The sequence below is a fragment of the Propithecus coquereli genome, unplaced genomic scaffold (assembly GCF_000956105.1).
Source record: "Propithecus coquereli isolate 6110/MARCELLA unplaced genomic scaffold, Pcoq_1.0 Scaffold9, whole genome shotgun sequence".
Taxonomy (NCBI): Eukaryota; Metazoa; Chordata; class Mammalia; order Primates; family Indriidae; genus Propithecus; species Propithecus coquereli.
Genome location: NW_012155284.1, coordinates 2432276 through 2449876, shown reverse-complemented (window position 1 = coordinate 2449876; position 17601 = coordinate 2432276). Strand labels below are relative to the sequence as shown.

Sequence of the window (17601 nt, the reverse complement as noted above, 5' to 3'; positions counted from 1 at the left end):
GCTGGAAGTCATTTGGTATTAAAAAAAAAAAACAAACTTCTCTTTTACATACCATTTCTCTTTATGTTACAAAATCATGCAATCCTTCCCCTATGCCCTCACATTATATGAAAATGACAAAAATTTTCCTGCTTTTAACAAATTCATATACATCTAGTTCGTGTCCTTCAATTGAGAACCCACTCCCTTCCTCAGTAAGAGACTTATTTAGCCTGGAAGAAAAAGGGATAACTCAGTGTATCTAGGGCAAATCCAGGGAGTAGAAAATAGTACAGTGCAAGTACCATTCTCAGGGAAGGATCGAGAATGGCTATCAAATTGGAAATATCAACTATTTTGATTTGAAAATTGACTGATAAATGGGGAGGTGTTAAAGGACATGAAATTTGTTAGATAGGAGGAGTAAGTTCAAGAGATGTACAACACAGTGACTATAGTTAATAACAATGTATTGTATTCTTGAAAAATTGCTGACAGATTTTTTTTTTGAGACAGAGTCTCACTGTGTTGCAGAGTCTCACTGTGTTGCCCGGGCTAGAGTGCCGTGGCATCAGCCTAGCTCACAGCAACCTCAAACTCCTGGGCTCAAGCAATCCTTCTGCCTCAGCCTCCCGAGTAGCTGGGACTACAGGCATGCGCCACCACGCCCGGCTAATTTTTTCTGTATATTTTTAGTTATCCGATTAATTTCTTTCTATTTTTAGTAGAGACGGGGGTCTCCCTCTTTCTCAGGCTGGTTTCGAACTCTTGAGCTCAAACAATCCGCCCGCCTCGGCCTTCCAGAGTGCTAGGATTACAGGCTTGAGCCACCGCGCCCGGCCTGCTGACAGTAGATTTTAACTATTATCACCACAAAGAATAAGTGAGGTAATGCAAATGTTAATTAGCTTGATTTAGCCATTCTACAATGTATACATTTCAAAACATGTTGCACACAATATATACAATTATTTGTCAATTAAAAAGATAAATAAAATAGATTAGTACAGAGTTAAGACATTTACTTTTGTGTTTTTACTTAGTTTGTATGATAGTATGAAACAATGAATAATTTAAATTGACAACATGTCTGATTTATATAGGGATAATGGGCTGCTTCCTATGTCTATGGCTTAATTTTTTTAAGGGTTGGACAATGGGTTATGCCCCTCCATCCCCCTTTAAATGGCAGGGAAGCTGAAACAAAGTAAGGTAGAACATTTCTTTACATTTACAGGTAACTTTACTTACCTTATAAACAGAACTGCCTCCCACTATCCAAACCATGTCTACTTTATTTGCTAATTCTGGTTGCTCGGTAAGTTTTAAGGCATCATCCAGACTTTTAGCAACAAAATGAGCTCCTTGTGGAGGTTCCCTGAGGTAAAAAAAAAAAAAAAAAAAAATTACAGTTTTGTTTTTTTGAGACAGAGTCTCACTCTGTTGCCCGGGCTAGAGTGCCGTGGCATCAGCCTAGCTCACTGCAACCTCAAACTCCTGGGCTCAAGCAATCCTCCTGCCTCAGCCTCCCGAGTAGCTGGGACTACAGGTATGCACCACCATGCCCAGCTAATTTTTTTTCTATATATTTTTAGTTGTCTAGATAATTTCTTTTCTATTTTTTAAGTAGAGACAGGGTCTCACTCTTGCTCAGACTGGTCTCAAACTCCTGACTCAAACGATCTGCCCGCCTTGGCCTCCCAGAGTGCTAGGATTACAGGCATGAGCCACCGAGCCGGGCCAAGAATCACACAGTTTTTGTAAAACTCATCCATATTATTCAAATAATGTGGGTAGAAAACAGTGATTATAAAACTAAAATCATCATAAATATGAATCCTTTCAACAGAAAGCACTTAACATCAGTTTGGCCGATGACCAGTAATTCAACCTACATATGTGCATCTATGGTTCACAACGAATCAAAAAACAAAACCATATGTGATACCTCGTGATATCTGTGGTGGAAGACAGAACAGTAGTTGTCTGTGGAGTGGGATAAAGATTACCTGGGACAGAGCATGAGGGAAGTTTCTGGGGGTGAAGGTAATATTCTATATTTTTAACAGGGCTAGGGTTTCACAGGTGTGTGTATTTGTGAAAACTTAGCAAATGTACACGTAAGACTTGTGTATCTCATTATGTCATATTTACTTCAAAAGAAATAACTGTAAAGAATCACTGAATTCTAGTTAACAATATGAATGGTGAAGTATTAGGGGGAAGTATACTAATGTCTGCAATTTATTTTGAAATGCAGACAAACAAGATAGCTGGCTGGATATGTGATGAAGCCAGCACAGTAAAATGTTAATGGTAGAATCTAGGTGGTGGGTATTCGACTGTTTACTGTCAAGTTTTTTCTGTACGTTTAAAAATTTTCACAAGAAGATATCAGAAAAAGTCTGAATGACTGCAGAAAAGTTTGGAATGATACTCAGAGTGTTAATATGTGGTTACCTTTGGAAGTGGGAATGGATTTTTACATTTCAAACAATACAGAAATGGTCTACGGCCACACCGCCCTGAATGCTCCCGATTCCGTCAAACAATACAGAAATGGGTGAAGTATTAAAAAATGAGCTTGTTATTAGTTATGTAGTTAAAAATCCAAAAGGGAAAAAGTTAATTAATTTCAACGTTTATGTTGACTAGCTCAATCTCTCCCAACCTCCAAAACTTTTCTTTCAGGGGAGGGGAGGGTGGGAGTTGCTCTTCCCTTTATAAATGAGGAAACATGTAGAACTAGGCTTTCATAGTAATTACATGCAGAACAGAAATTATAATTCAATGTCAAGTTCTTAGCCTGGTGCTTTAAAAATATTATATGATTGCCTTTAAACCAGTAGTTAAAACAATGATTAATCAATAACTAATGTGGACTATTCATTCTCTTGGTTCCCTCCTCCCTCTCCTCCTTTTATGTACTATACTTATTTCACTCTTTGTAATTTTTATAAGAGCAAAGAATATACTTTGTTTCAGGCTGGAAAAAGACATGGAGGCCAGGGAGAAGTTAAATGAGGAAAGGTATCTTCTAAGGTATCAGGGCAGTTACAGGTTGGACTGGGCTGTTCTTGGAGAGAATTGAATCTAGGAGATACAAAGATTTGGAGTTGGGGGAGAAGACAGTCTAGTTAACAAAGTCTAGGATGACCAAAACAGAGTTAGGACAGTTTTAGCAATTGTGGATGTTAAAGTCAGAATTGAGGACAGGAAACAGAATAGAATGGAAAATGGCGATTAAGGAACTGACATGTGAGGAAAATTGGAAGAGGTATCCTAGAAGTTGGTGGATAATAGCAGCATGACTTAGAAAGTGATAAACAGTTGGCGTGGACTTTAAATGAAGGGGGCAATAATTTTTAAATATTGTGGAACAGTGTCTTAAAAATGGCTCAAGGGATTAGGTGAAGACTACTTCCTTGCCCTTTTGTAGTGAGTCTGTAAAAGAAAACAAGGAAAAGGTTAAAGATTTGTTTTAGATTTAAGTTACAGCAAAGAATGGCATGGAGGAAATGCTTCTGCAGAATGTTATTTAGTAGTTTAGAAATAAGTTTCACAGGAACACTGAACTTTGAGATGAGTAAAAAAGAATGAGCAAAAAATTTAAGCTAATGTTTGAGAGTTCATCAGCCCCTTCACAGCACAAACCCTAGGTTGGGCGCGGTGGCTCACGCCTGTAATCCTATCATTTTGGGAGACTGAGGCAGGAGGATGGCTTGAGGTCAGAAGTTCAAAACCAGCATGAGCAAGAGTAAGACCCCCGTCTTTGCAAAAAAATAGAAAAAAAAACTAGCTGGGTGTGGTGGTCCATACCTGTAGTCCCAGCTACTTGGGAGGCTGAGTGAGGTAGGAGGATCACTTGAGCCCAGGAGTTTACAGTTGCAGTGAGCTATGATGACGCCACTGCACTCTAGCCTGGGTGACAGAGACAGAGTGAGACCTTGAGCTAGGTGTGACCTAGTGCTGCTGGGACTGGGGTGTGAGAGGGATGTGCATTCTCCACCTGCTGGCCCAGGCTGTGGCCATGGAGGACGCCCCCACTCTCTACAGTGGCAAGGCCTCAGCATGGCTGCTACCACTCCTCATCTAAGCACTCTACCTTGGTCTACCCACCATGGCTGGTGCCTACTCTCACCACTGGGAGGCCTGAGCACAAGCCCATCCAATACAGATTCACCCCTCACTCCCAAGATGGAGCACACAGCCCAAGATCCTGGGGATTGCTCACTCTAATCCAGCACCTTGGACACCTAAGTACTCCACCCAAGGGGCTATTGTTGGGATTAAACTCCTGGCTGCTACCATCTCAGCTGGAACCTACCTGCAGGCACCACCTGTGGATCTGGAGAATGGCCCACCCAGCCCATTGCAGGCAATGCCAACATTGACACACCACCACTTGGGACCCAGATAATTGGCCTGCCACTGCTACTGCTACTGGTATGCCATACCAGCTGCCCAGGGGCCTGAGAAACTGCCCACACAGGGGAGACTGTACATCACCCTGGGACGCAAAGATAGGCATGCTCAACCCAACGGTGCCCGCACTGGGGCCTGAAGACTGGGCCACCCGGCATCCTAGTCCCCAGCACAAGTTTATCATGACCTCCAGTAAGAACTGCATACTAACCCACTGAGGAAGTCACAGATGCTACTAATGTTGTTTATAGCTAAAGAAATCATACAGAGACTACTGTACACACCCAGAATCAAAGCCAAAGTATCCTACCCAACAAACACCATGCATACATTGTCAGGAAAAAGTCCTTCCCTATGAAAGTAAATTTAAAAATAAGAAATGATTATTATCACTTTTGAAATAATCCGGTCAGACAAAAATAAAAAAGAATTTAAAAGAGTGAGCAAAGCCTTCATGCCATCTGGGACAATATAAAGCAACTGAATATTTGAATTAGTGGTATCCCTGAGGGCAGAGGAACAGAGAGAGAATTAGAAAACCTATTTAGCAAATATATGAAAACTTCAAGTCTAGCAAGAGACTTAGACATTCACCAATGACAGGAACAAAGCCTGACATATCAGTAATAACCTTGACCATACATGGATAAATTCTCCACTTAAAAGATATAAAGTGGTTGAATGGATGAAACAACACAATCCAACTATATGCTGCTTACAAGAAGTTTATCTTACCAGTAAAGACACATAGACTGAAAGTAAAGGGATGGAAAAAGATGGTCCATGCAAATGTAAACCAACAGTGAACAGGATTTAGATAAAACAGACTAAGTCAAGAAGAGCAAAAACCAAAACCAAAACAAACAAAAAACCAAAATAAAAAAGACAAAGAAGGAAGGTTGTTATATAATGACAAAGGGATCAATCTAGCAAGAGAATATAACAATTCTAAATATTTATGTACCCAACACTGGAGCACCCAGATTCATAAAGCAAGTATTACTAGATCTAAAGAAAGAGGCAGACTGCAATACAATGACAGTGGTGGACTTCAGTATCTTACTCTCAGCTGGAAGTCCTAGCCAGAGCAATCACGCAAGAGAAAGAAATAAAAGGTATCCAAAATCTGGAAAGAGGAGGTTGAACTATCCCCCTTGGCCAATGATACGATCTTAAATCTAGAAAACTCTAAAGACCCACCAAAAGACTCCAAGAATTGATAAATAAATTCAATAAAATTTCAGGTTACAAAATTAATGTACATAAGTCAGTAGAATTTCTATACAGTAATAGCAGTCAAGCTGAGGGTCAAATCAAGAACTCAGTATCATTTACAATATTTAACAATAAATAAATAAATAAAATACCTAGGAATATACTTAACCAAGGAGGCAAAACATCTCTATAATGAGAACTATAAAACACTGATGAAAGAAATCATACATGACACAAACGAATGAAAAAATATCACATGCTTATGGATTAGAAGAATCAACGTTGTTAAAATGTCCATACTGGCCAAAGTCGTTTACAGATTCAACATAATTCTCTTTAAAATACCAATGTCATTTTTCACAGATCTAGAAAAAATAATCCTAAACTGCATATGGAACAAAAAGAGCCCAAATAGCCAAAGCAATCCTGAGCAAAAAGAACAAAGCTGGAAGTATCACATTACCTGACTTTAAGTTATATCACAAGGCTATAGAAACCAAAATAGCATGGTACTGGTATGTGAAAAAATACTCAATATTACTAATCGAAAAATGTAAATCAAAACCACAATGAGATAGATATTATCTCTCCCCAATCAGAATGGCTATTATTAAAAAGACAAAGAATAACAGGCGTTGGTGATACTGTGGAGAAATGGGAACTCTTAAACACTGTTAGTGGGAATGTCAACTAGTACAGCCACTCTGGAAAACCGTATGGAGATACCCCAAAAAAACGAAAAATAGAATTAACGTTTGATTTAGCAATCCAACTACTGGGTATTTACCCAAAGGAAAAGAAATCAGCATCAAAGGGATACCTACAATCCCATGTTTAATGCTGAACCATTCACAATAGTAAAGATATGGAATCAACCCGAGAGTTCATCAATGGATTAATGGATAAAGAAAACGTGGTAAATATATACAATGGAATACTACTCAGCCACAGAAAACAATGAAATCCTGCATTTACAGCAACATGGATGGAATTGGAAATTATTATCTTAAGTGAAAGAAGCCAGGCACAAGACCAATATTGCATGTTCATATGTCCATGTGGGAACTAAAAAATTTGATCACCTGGGGGTAATAGGTAACAGAGACTGACACTGGGAAGAGTAAGTGGAAGGAAGCGGGGAGGATGAGGAGATATGGGATAAAAGGTAAAACATACAGTCAGATAGAAGGAATAAATACAATGTTTGTTAGCAGAGTAGAGTGACTATACTTAACAAAAATGTATTGTACTTGGGTGATGGATACATTAAATCCCCTGACTTAATCACAATGTATTATATACATGCAACAAAATTTCTCTTGTACCCCATAAATTTGTACAAATAAACACACTCATGTTTCATGGGAAGTCAAAATATCAAAACAGGAGTTTGGAATAAGTTTCTCATGGGTGACTTTGAGCTATTGAAAACTTCTGTGGAGGAGGTAACTGTAGATGTGGTGGAAACAGCAAGAGAACTAGAATTAGAAGTGGAGCCTGAAGATGTGACTGAATTGCTGCAATCTCATGATAAAATTTTAAGGGATGAGAAGCTGCTTCTTATGGATGAGCAAAGAAAGTAGTTTTTTGAGATGGAATCTACTCCTCTTGAAGATGCTGTGGTCATTGCTAAAATGACAACAAATGGTTTGGAATATCACATAAACTTAGCTGATAAAGCAGAGCCAAGGTTTGAGACAACTGACTCCCATTTTGAAAGAACTTCTATTGTTGGTAAAATGCTATCAAATAGCATTGCATGCTAAACAGACATCTTTGGTGAAAGGTAGAGTTAATAGACACGGCAAACTTCAGTGTTGTCTTATTTAAAGAAATTGCCACAGCCACCCCAACCTTCAGCAACCACCAACTTGATCAATCAGCAGCCATCAACATTGAGGCAAGATCCCCCACCAGCCCAAAGATTATGAATCCCTGAAGACTCAGATGATTGTTAATATTTTTAGGCAATAAAGTATTTTTTCATTAACGTATACAGTTTTTTTTTTTTTTAGACAAAATGCTATTGCACACCTAACAGACTATAGCATAAACTTTTATATGTACTGGGAAACCAAAAATTTGTGCGACTACCTTTACTTTGATGAATAGATAAAATATACAGTCCTATACCCCCCAAAAATCATGATGGCAGAGAAAGAGCTCAGAAGTGGCCACAAAGTATGAAAAGACATATAATGCAGTCGTGCAGAGGATGCTATAGGAGAATAGAAGGGTAGGTTGATGAAAGAACTCTTCGTGGCATGATTCCTTAGCTGAGTGTCAAAGGAGAAAAATATGTGCATAAGCACAGACACGACACACTACTATAGAATTGCTGAAGGTTATACTAAGTTATTTACAAGAAAGCTCTGAGAAAGTTGAAGGTAGAAAAAAAGTAACCTGCAGTGAAGTTTAAAATACTATAGAGTGGGACAAAGGAACAAAGTGCCAAAGACAGAAAAAAACAGAATGTAGAATACAGTGGGGAAGGAGAGAGTTGATTTAGGTAGGAGGAGATTTCTGTCTCAGGTTCGCAAGAATAAATTGATATGTTAAGGTGAAATGAGATCAGTGTTTCAGTGTGATCTTATGAATGTTAATATTTTCTATCAGCTGTAAAGTAGATGGAGGCTGGGTGTAGAACTGATAGCTGTACCTTTCTATGTGCCAGAAACTTTATATACAAAATTGCAGTGAATCTTCAAAATCACCGTAAGAAGTCGTCATCATTAATCCCATTTAGTAGGTAAGGAAACTGAGGTTCACCAAGACTTACTTGCAACCTGCCAAATGCCACAAAGTTACTAGATGCCATTGCACATATAAGAAGCCAGGTCAGTCAGTGTTTGCTATACTAAGTGTGTGAGCGGTGGGGAAGAAGAGAAGGTATTAATCACTGTGGAGAATATGATAGTGAGATCATAAAAATTAATACACGATGAAATTTAGTTAACTTTCATGGATTGGAGACTATAACATATCATATGGAGATAACTAGGGATTTTCTAAGGATGGTGTCAAGGCTACAGCACTGCAGTAAAATTTCTTTAATTTTTGGTTCCAAAGACTTTAAAACCACTTTACTGAGATATAAACCACACATCATACAAGTCACCCTTTTAAGTGTACAGTTCAGTGATTTGTAGTATATTCATTTCTAGTATATTCTTAGTATATACTGGTACTCAGTATATGTATGGTACTGACCAGCAAGTAGGGAAGGACAAAAAAATGAACTCTGATATTTTTTACTAACTGGTGTCACTACTTCCCTGGCATGCTTAATAATAAAGACTTTAAATTTTCTCAGCTTAAAAAAAAAAAAAGTGAAATACACCAACAAATCTTATATATAAGTAACCAAATCCAATTACACACACCACAGGGGGTGTCATAATGAAGAAATTAGACTCACCATTTGAGGAGAAACGCTGGCTCAACTGAACATCTCCCCCACTGAGATTTCTTTATGTTTGTTTTAGCTCAAGCTAGCCATAAATAAACGAGTAGTATTCAAAAATGCTATTAAAGAATGTCTGGGAATGGCAATATAGTCTGTGAATCTCAATTCTGCCAAGGAAGAAGATAATCAGAATATCCTAGCAACCAAGAGAAAGAACAGCATGAAGATGGAAGCAGATGGCAAGATGCACATCAACAAATTCCCCATCACCCAGAGGCAATCAATGCAAATATTCTGATACACTTTCTTCTAGGTTTTTACTTATGCCATTGGAGGAGGAATTTGGGAAAAAATCTATGTAAGCCTGAATCCCCTTAGCAGATAAGCTGTGTAATATTTTTTCTTTCCCATGGTGTTAAACCTGGCTAGGCTACAGTCCCTATCCCCCCAACCCTCTTATTCAGACACTAATCTGGGTGTTGCTGTAAGAGTATTTTGTAGATGTGATTACATCTACAATTCATTGACTTTAATCTGGGTGAGCCTGATTCAATCAGTTGAAAGGCCTTAAGAGCTGAGTTGAGGGTTCCCTGAAGAAAAGATTTCCCCGGTGTAGCTTTAGTCCCTGCTGAAGATTTCCAGCCTGCCCTTCTTGATGGCCTGCCCTATAGATTTTTGGAGTCACCTAGCCAACCCCTGCAATTGCATAGGCCAATTCCTTGCAATAAAACTCGTTAATATATATACATATACAAACATCTTTTACTAGGTTTGCTTCTCTGGTTGAACCCTCATTAATATACATACATGGGAAAGGAATATTATGAACATTGTTCTCAAGCAAGTAGTGCCTAGGATACTGCATTTTTTTTTGGTGATTACATTATCAATTTAAGAAAGGGTGGTTAACATTCCAGGCCCTGAACTTTCCCTTAGGTCCAATTTTGGTCAAAGCCCTCCTCCTAAAAGAAAAACCTCCTAAGGTTCAGGAAGTTGTTTTAGTGGGTTAGGACCAATGTCATCAACAACAAAAATAAACAAAATAGAAATTAGAATATATCACACATGGAGTAAATAACATGGAAGCCATGGTAAACGTCAAACCACTGGAATTGACTTCTTAGGCAATCTTAATGTGATTATCCCTCCACCTCCCAGCCCCCTGGGCATTTCCAGGCATCAGGAACTATCTACTGCAATGTTAGATTGGAGGGCAGGAAAATTCTTAGCATAGGCCAACTGGAGACACCCCCTCCTTCCCATGATCCCTAGGACCATTTCAATACTTTGAAAATTTTTACCTTCAGACACTGGGTAATGAACAGAAGTACGAAGTATTATTTGGGTATTGTAGCTTACTAGGCAGAAGATCATGACCTGTTTCAGCCCATCATAAAATTCACGTCTTATTACATTTAGGGGTGGATCCAAGGGGGATTGTCACTTAATTTTAGCAAGTCCCAAAACATAGGTATTTTGATTTTATGTGAAACTACAAAAATGTTATTTATGTTACAGTACTTACTTGAGTTCTCTACTAAGAACTACATTAATTCTGTCCTTTAAAGGTCGATTCTTTTCAGGAATGGAGAACCAGGTCTTCCTACCCATAATCACCAGATTCTGTTTACCTATAAAATTATATAGAAAGGATAATTATATTTTGAGGCTATATATATTTTTTCATATATTTATATATAGCAGGTCTTCAAATAACATTGCTTCACTCCACATGGTTTTGTTATAATGTTGATGAGAAAAATAATTGATTCCTGGCTGGGGCCACTGTCTGCGTGGAGTTTGCACATTGTCCCCATGTTTGTGTGGGTTTTCTCCAGGTACCCTGGTTTCCTCCCACATCCCGAAGATGAGCACGTTAGCTGAATTAGAGTGTTAAACTGTCCCTGTCTGAGTGTGGGTAGGTGTGTGTGTGTGAGTGTACCCTGAACTGCCAGGACAGGTGCTGGCTACCCACAATCCTGAAATGGAATAAGTCGGTAAATTATTATCTTACTGTTTTTTATTAATCTTTCTTAAATGTATGTATAGCTCACATTTATTTCAATATGTAATATTAGAAGTGTTGGGGGTCTGTCTTTAGAAGTTTGGTGATGTTTTTGTGATAAGAAATATGCCACAGGAACTTAACTCTTCTTTATATCAATTAGCCTACGGTAAAATGGTTTCATTATATTAATACATTACTTCACTTAAAGTCACAGTTTCCAAGGACCCGTCCATGAGGTTAAATGAATACTTACTGTATATATGTGCATAGATACAATTTGTCATTTTGGCAACTAGTGGATCTCCTTTAAAAAAATTAAACCTTAAAAGATTTTTACCAAAATTCACATTTATCACTCATCAACTAAATATAAGTATTTTCCCCCTTTGGCTTTATCCAATTTATATCCAATATTTACTTTTAATCAATTGTAATCATGTAATTAGAGTCACTAGATTTTCTGCCAGTAACCTAAGTGCCAAATACAAGGGTCTTGTATCTGTCCCATTAAACTTATGTATCATCTGCTCCTTTCTGTTTCTGTTTTCTCTGCCATTCTACTTCTTGTGACCCCATAAATACACATATCTTAGGTTTTAAATGGGGTATCCCTTCACCCCCATATTCTTGTCCTTGGTTATCCCCTTCTCTTCAATGGTTCAACTCATGCAGTTCCCTGTGCTTGAAATTATCCTTGATGTCCTACAGGTGCCTTGTCATTACAATTGCACACAGTTTTCTACTCCTTTATTCTCTATGCCATCCAAACTCTCAAACAGAAAATCAGAGAGTTCATCCTTGATGCTTTTATGCATCACTTTTAAATTTCGGATGTTCTAAATCGAGCATCATGTAATCGTTTTAAAAATTTTCATCCTCTCTTGTCCACTGCTCTCGTTCAGGCCTTATCTCTTCCAGCAGCTGTTCTAAAGGCCTCTTCTGGTCTCCTTTGGGAGCGCTAACCTCCACTGAAGCCTCTACCCAGTTGCCAATTTAGCCCAATACCTAAATTGTGCCTGCACTAACATAAGGATTCAAAGAAATATTTTTTAAAAAAAAAATGGTTAATGAACCTTGGGAACTGCATACAGATCAACAGTAAGAGCAAAAGTTACAGATTAACATGGAAAACTTTCTATTTTAATAACATTTGCATTGGTCAGCTTCCTCAAACAAGACCCTTCGCGCACCTCAGTTACTTAAAAATTCCACATTACCTTCTACTGAAGAGGTTGTGGTCATTTTTTGGAAATACTTGAATTCATTCCTGCAAGTTAGAGAAACACAGCGTTACTCAGAACATTATTCATGGGTTCGACCTCTAATGCGCCTAATGGTGCCCCGCGGGTTGGGACGGGGGTGTCCCTCCAGGGCTGGGACTTTGCTCTAGTACAAGGCGCCAAGGAGCAAAGGCCTCGCGTGTCAGCAGGATCCGAACCAAAATCAACTGCTTGGCCTCCCGCGCTACAGAGGCGGACGCCAGCCCGCGCCCACCCACTCCTGCCGCTCAGGTGGCAGGTCCGGCCCCCTCCTCCCTCGGCGAGTCGGTCCGATGCACCCCAGCCCAGGTGCCTCCATCAAGGGGAGCCTGCGCCAGCCTCCGCCTTCCACCGGCCCGGAACCTACCTGAGTGGGGGCCAGGGCAGGTCCCCGTTCTTGCCAATGCCCATGTTCTGGGACACAGCGACGATGCAGTTTAGCGTACGAACCATGGCGGCACCAGCAAACACTACCGAGCTCACTCGGGCCTCTCAGAAGCCGGACCGAGATTGGCGCGAAACTGCGGCCACCACGCCCCCTCAGCCCCATTTGTGCAGGCGAGGCCCCGCCCCCCGCCCCAGCGCACGGCAAGGGTCGCGGCGTGCTCGCGCCCGCAGACGCCCGGGAACTGCGGCCGCGGGCTCGCGCTCCCGGCTCGGCCCTGCCACGGGGCTGCCACTCTCCGCCTAGCGATGTCTCGCCGGAAGCCTGCGTCGGGCAGCCTCGCTGCCCCCGGCCCAGCCCTTGCGGGGCAAGCGATTTTGAGCCGATTTTTCCAGTCTACGGGAAGCCTGAAACCCACTTCCTCCCCCACGGGTGCAGCCGACAAGGCGGACTCTGACTCCGCAGCGCCCCCAGCGTCCACTTTCCCGCCCCAGTTGCTGCCGCACGTGGTGGGTTGTGTCTAGGTCGGGCGGGCCCCCTCGGGGAAAGGGGGCGGGGCGGGGTGGGGCGGGGCTTGTGTGTGTGGCGGGAGGATCCGCGAGATGGGGCTGGAAGAGAAGTAGGCGGGGCCGGGGAAGGAGAGTGGGAGAAGCACAGCTGAGTCTTTACACCAGATGTGGGTCAAAGGTTTTATTACCTCTGTTTATGGCAATAGACTTGAGGCCAAGGTCACACAGGTTTTTACTGGCAGGCCTGAGGCGGGGATTCAGGTCTTTTGACTCCCATTCTGATGAGAGGAGAAACGGTGGGCAAGGGATGCATCTTTTAACCGCCATCGTCCCTCTTTTCTCTGGATTGATGGTTGAAGAGTTTTACTTTGTTTTTTTTTTGTTTTTTTGAGACAGAGTCTCGCTCTGTCGCCCCGGGTAGAGTGCCGTGGCGTCATCACAGCTCACTGCAACCTCAAACCCCTGGGCTCAATCTATCCTCCTTGCCTCAGCCTCCCGGGTGGGACGACAGACACGCGTCACGGCGCCTGGCTAAGTTTTCTGTTTTTAATAGAGACGGGGTCTGGCTCTTGCTCAGGCTGGTCTCGAACTCCTGAGCTCAAGCAGTCCTCCTGTCTCCGTCTCCCAGAGTGCTAGGCTTACAGGCGTGAGCCACCATGCCCAGCCCACCAGTCGCTCTTTTTTTCTTTTTTTAAACCAGGGATACTGCCACGAGAAAGCCTAAGGGTGAGTGAGCCCTTACTGGGGTTCCCTGCACAGTTTTCTCTAACTGAGGATGTGGAAGGGGATTACAGATTGCCTTTTAGTCACCTAATGCCAGTGACAGATTGACTGCTTCAAAATCTTGTTGCCATCACTTATATTTCTCCCCTAAAGTGATTGTTTCTCTCTTGTCTTTGTTTTTTTGGGGTGACCTACATTTTCATGAATTCACCAAGATTTTATTTTGCACCCATCATTTAGAGGGTATTTGGTGAAGGACTTAAGTAAATTTTTTGGCAGGTTTCCTGACAACAAAAAACTCATAATCTTGTTGCATCTTCAGTGGTGCATAGCCCTTTACACAGGAAACAGTTAAATTACAGTTAACATTTTAAAAATGATAGTGTTCTTTTATTATCTATCTTTTCTCTGTAATTGTGCCTTTGCTAAATGGATAGTTATGTTTTAGATGTATTTTATTTATCATATGTAAGTAAAGTTATTCAAATTCTATCATTTGAGATAGCTGAAGGCTGATTGAATAAAGAAAGGTAGCAAACTTGGTTTCAATTAGTTCTAAAAGGGCTTGAAGTACTGAGCCTGTGACCTCCATGTCATCAGAGTCTCCATTTTCTCTTTGATGATGGTAAAAACAATTCACCCTTAGACCTTTCCAGAGCTAAAATTAGATGAGTCTGTGAAGAGTGGATGGCAAGGAACTTGCTGTCATTCAGATGTAAGGTTTAAATTATTTAACATACATCAAACCTTCTCAGAATAGAGATAACACATCATTTTCTAACCTTTCTGATACAGGCTGCAGAAATTGACAGAAGTAAAAAGAGACCACTGGAAAATGATGGACCTGTTAAAAAGAAAGCAAAGAAAGTCCAAGAAAAGGAAGGAGGAAGTGATTTGGTAATGTCTGGCAAACCTGGTGAGTTCTGGGCAATGATTCTTCCTTCTCAACAGTCATGGCTCTGATATTCTTGAATTCTCCAGAGTGCAGAGGAGGTTGTTGGAGAGTTGTGTCATTTTTCGTTGCAGAGAAAGGTCCCTGTTGTGCCCGAGAGTAGTGGTCCTTGTATGAGTGGCGGTGATGTGTGTAGGAGGTTAGGTGGATAGTAGAGCTGGAGTTCTGTAATGTAGCTAGAGTTCTCCCAACTTTCTCTTTTTTTCCTCGAGCTATTTTTGTTCTGATTATATTAATAAAAGTAAGCATTCTTGATATAAAAATTTCAAACAGTACAGAAATTTGGAAGGTAGACAGTAAAAGATCCCATACCCCTCCCCTTCAGTGAGGCCTACTGCTAATTGTTTAAGGCTCTGTATGTTCTTCCAGATTTTTCTGTTTATACCCATATATTTGTGGACATTCATAGACCCACAAATTAGTTTAATATTAAAATAATTATATTTTACAGGTTGTATTATATATAGTAATTAGCAACTATTTTCACTTAACAGAACATTTTGAACAATTTTTAATGTGTCAGGACATATAGATCTGCCCCCTCCCTTTTTTTTTTTTTTTTGCATGGAGCTGCTCTTTCTGTATGCTAAAAGGCACTGAATAAAAACAGCATTCTTGAGTTTCTGGACTTCTAGAGGTGTGTTGAGTATAGATGGTTCAGCAGACTTCTCTCTAGTTTTTGGCCTTGGAGAATTTGTGATAAGGGAAGATAAGAAATCTCTCTTTCTTCATTATGCCTAGGAAATTAGGTAAAGAGAATGAGACAAAGAAAAAAAAAGGCCCCAATTTAGTGGGCCTTCCCTGTCTTTGTTTTTTTGAGGATGACCTTTATTTTCGTGAATTCACCAAGATTTTATTTTGTCCCCCTCATTTAGAGGGTATTTGGTGAAGGACTTAAGTAAGTTTTTGGCAGGTTTCTGTCTGTCCACTGGAGATATATGTAAGGTATCTATCCTTTCATAAAAGGTGAAATTTGGATTTAGGATCAACATGACAGCCTTAGTATGAAGTAACTACAGGAATGGAGATGTATGGCTAAGGAGAAAAATAAATCTGACAATACCTCACTCCTCTTCCTTTCTGAAGGGGGTGTGAAAGGAAGCATGACGTGACAGAATTTGCCATGTGCTAATGTTGCATCTCTGGGTCTTTTTACCTTTAAAGCTTCATTGCTCTGCACAGACCTGTTCTTGAGGTCTACAAGTAGTGAATGAGCACCCACTATTTTAAAAACTCTGTCATTGTTCTAGAACTTTTTATAGTTCATTTATTCTTCCCAAGAACCCTTGTTGTCCTCCTTGCATACAGGAAGAGGTAAGTGATACATGAAGAGAATTAAGAGTTACCACAGTTAAGTAACTTAACCAAGGCCACACAGGACAGTGCAGATTGAAAGTTGTTGAAATAAGAGAACAGACTTGAAATGTTTTCACATTGGATTACAGGTGGCACTCGGGAAGAAGGGAGAGGAGCACCGACTAGTTGTAAGCTGGGTAACTACTACACCTCAGTTTTTTAAAAAAATAGTAATTATTAAGATACAGTTCTCATACCAGACAGTTCACCCATTTAGCGTGTACAATTTAATGGCTTTTAGTATATTCCCAGAGTTGTACAACCATCATAAAAATCAACTTTAGAACATTTTCTTCACCCCAAAAAAGAAACCCTATACTCATTAGCAGCCACCCCCCATTACCCCCAGCACTCCCCATCCCCTGGCAACTACTAATCTGCCTTCTATCTGTGGATTTGCCTATTCTGGATGTTTCTTATAAATGGAGTCATACAGCATGTGGCCTTTTTTATTGGTTTCTTTCACTTAACGTGTTTTCAAGGTTCATCTATGTTGTAGCATGTATTAATACTTAATTCCTTTTTTAAAACAATTTCATTTCATTTTCTTATTGTGGTAAAATACCCATAACATTTACCATCTTAACTGTTTTTAAGTGCATAGTTCAGTGGTATTTAGTACATTTATATTGTTGTGCAACCATCACCACCATCCGTCTCCAGAAATCATTTAATCTTATAATTTTGAAACTCTGTACCCATTAAACAGTAACTCCATATTACTCCCTCCCTGCAGCACTTGGCACCTACCATTTTACCTTCTGCCTTTATCATTTTGACTACTGGAAAGTACATTCATTCCTTTTAATTCTTGGGTAATATTGGATAGATTCACCTCAGTTCTTAACTCTTCAGTTTACAAGTTATTTTTTTATACCTGGGATCCACAGGGGAAGGAAACTTTTTATACTAACAAGCAAACTTACATACATTTCAAAAGTGATTTGAATATGTATTTTGAAAATAAAGGGAATAATGTGGAATCCAGATTGGAAAAGAGATTCAAAAATTTTTTTTTAGTATTTCATATAAATGATATAATAAACGAGGTAAAATATATATTGGAAAAGTCATATATTTAGAAGAAAGGGAGTCACAGTATTCCTTCAAAGATTCTTAGCCTTTAGTGTATGTCACATCAAGATTTATTTTTGTTGTTTTTTTTCTTTGTATTTTTTAATTAGGGTTGACTTCTCTAAAATGCCTTTTTTCTCTGGCTGCTCTTAAGATTTTCTCTTAATCATTGATTGTCACGTTTTTGATTTTGATGGACCTTAGTCTAGTTTTTATTTTTAAATATTTATTTATATGCTGTTTGGAGCTCATTTAAAGCTTCTTGGGTCTGTAGATTTATAGTTCTTATCAAATTTGGAAAACTTTTTTG

The 17601-nt window shown here is 39.8% G+C and overlaps 2 protein-coding genes across 2 annotated transcripts in view; one reads left to right on the top strand and one right to left on the bottom strand.

Annotated features, from left to right (window-relative positions):
• Positions 1–13188, bottom strand: part of DHFR (dihydrofolate reductase) — a 29094-nt gene extending 15906 nt beyond the window's left edge. Inside the window, exons 1-4 of the mRNA XM_012664614.1 lie at positions 12660–13188; positions 12251–12300; positions 10551–10656; positions 1231–1357 (exon numbers count right to left, since the gene is read on the bottom strand). Of these exons, the coding sequence (XP_012520068.1) occupies positions 1231–1357; positions 10551–10656; positions 12251–12300; positions 12660–12745 (369 nt within the window). The 5' untranslated portion in view covers positions 12746–13188. The remainder of the gene's footprint in view (positions 1–1230; positions 1358–10550; positions 10657–12250; positions 12301–12659) is intronic.
• MSH3 (mutS homolog 3) overlaps positions 12915–17601 on the top strand; it is a 209051-nt gene continuing 204364 nt past the window's right edge. The window contains exons 1-2 of the mRNA XM_012664615.1: positions 12915–13186; positions 14705–14825. Coding sequence (XP_012520069.1) covers positions 12986–13186; positions 14705–14825 — 322 coding nt within the window. The 5' untranslated portion in view covers positions 12915–12985. The remainder of the gene's footprint in view (positions 13187–14704; positions 14826–17601) is intronic.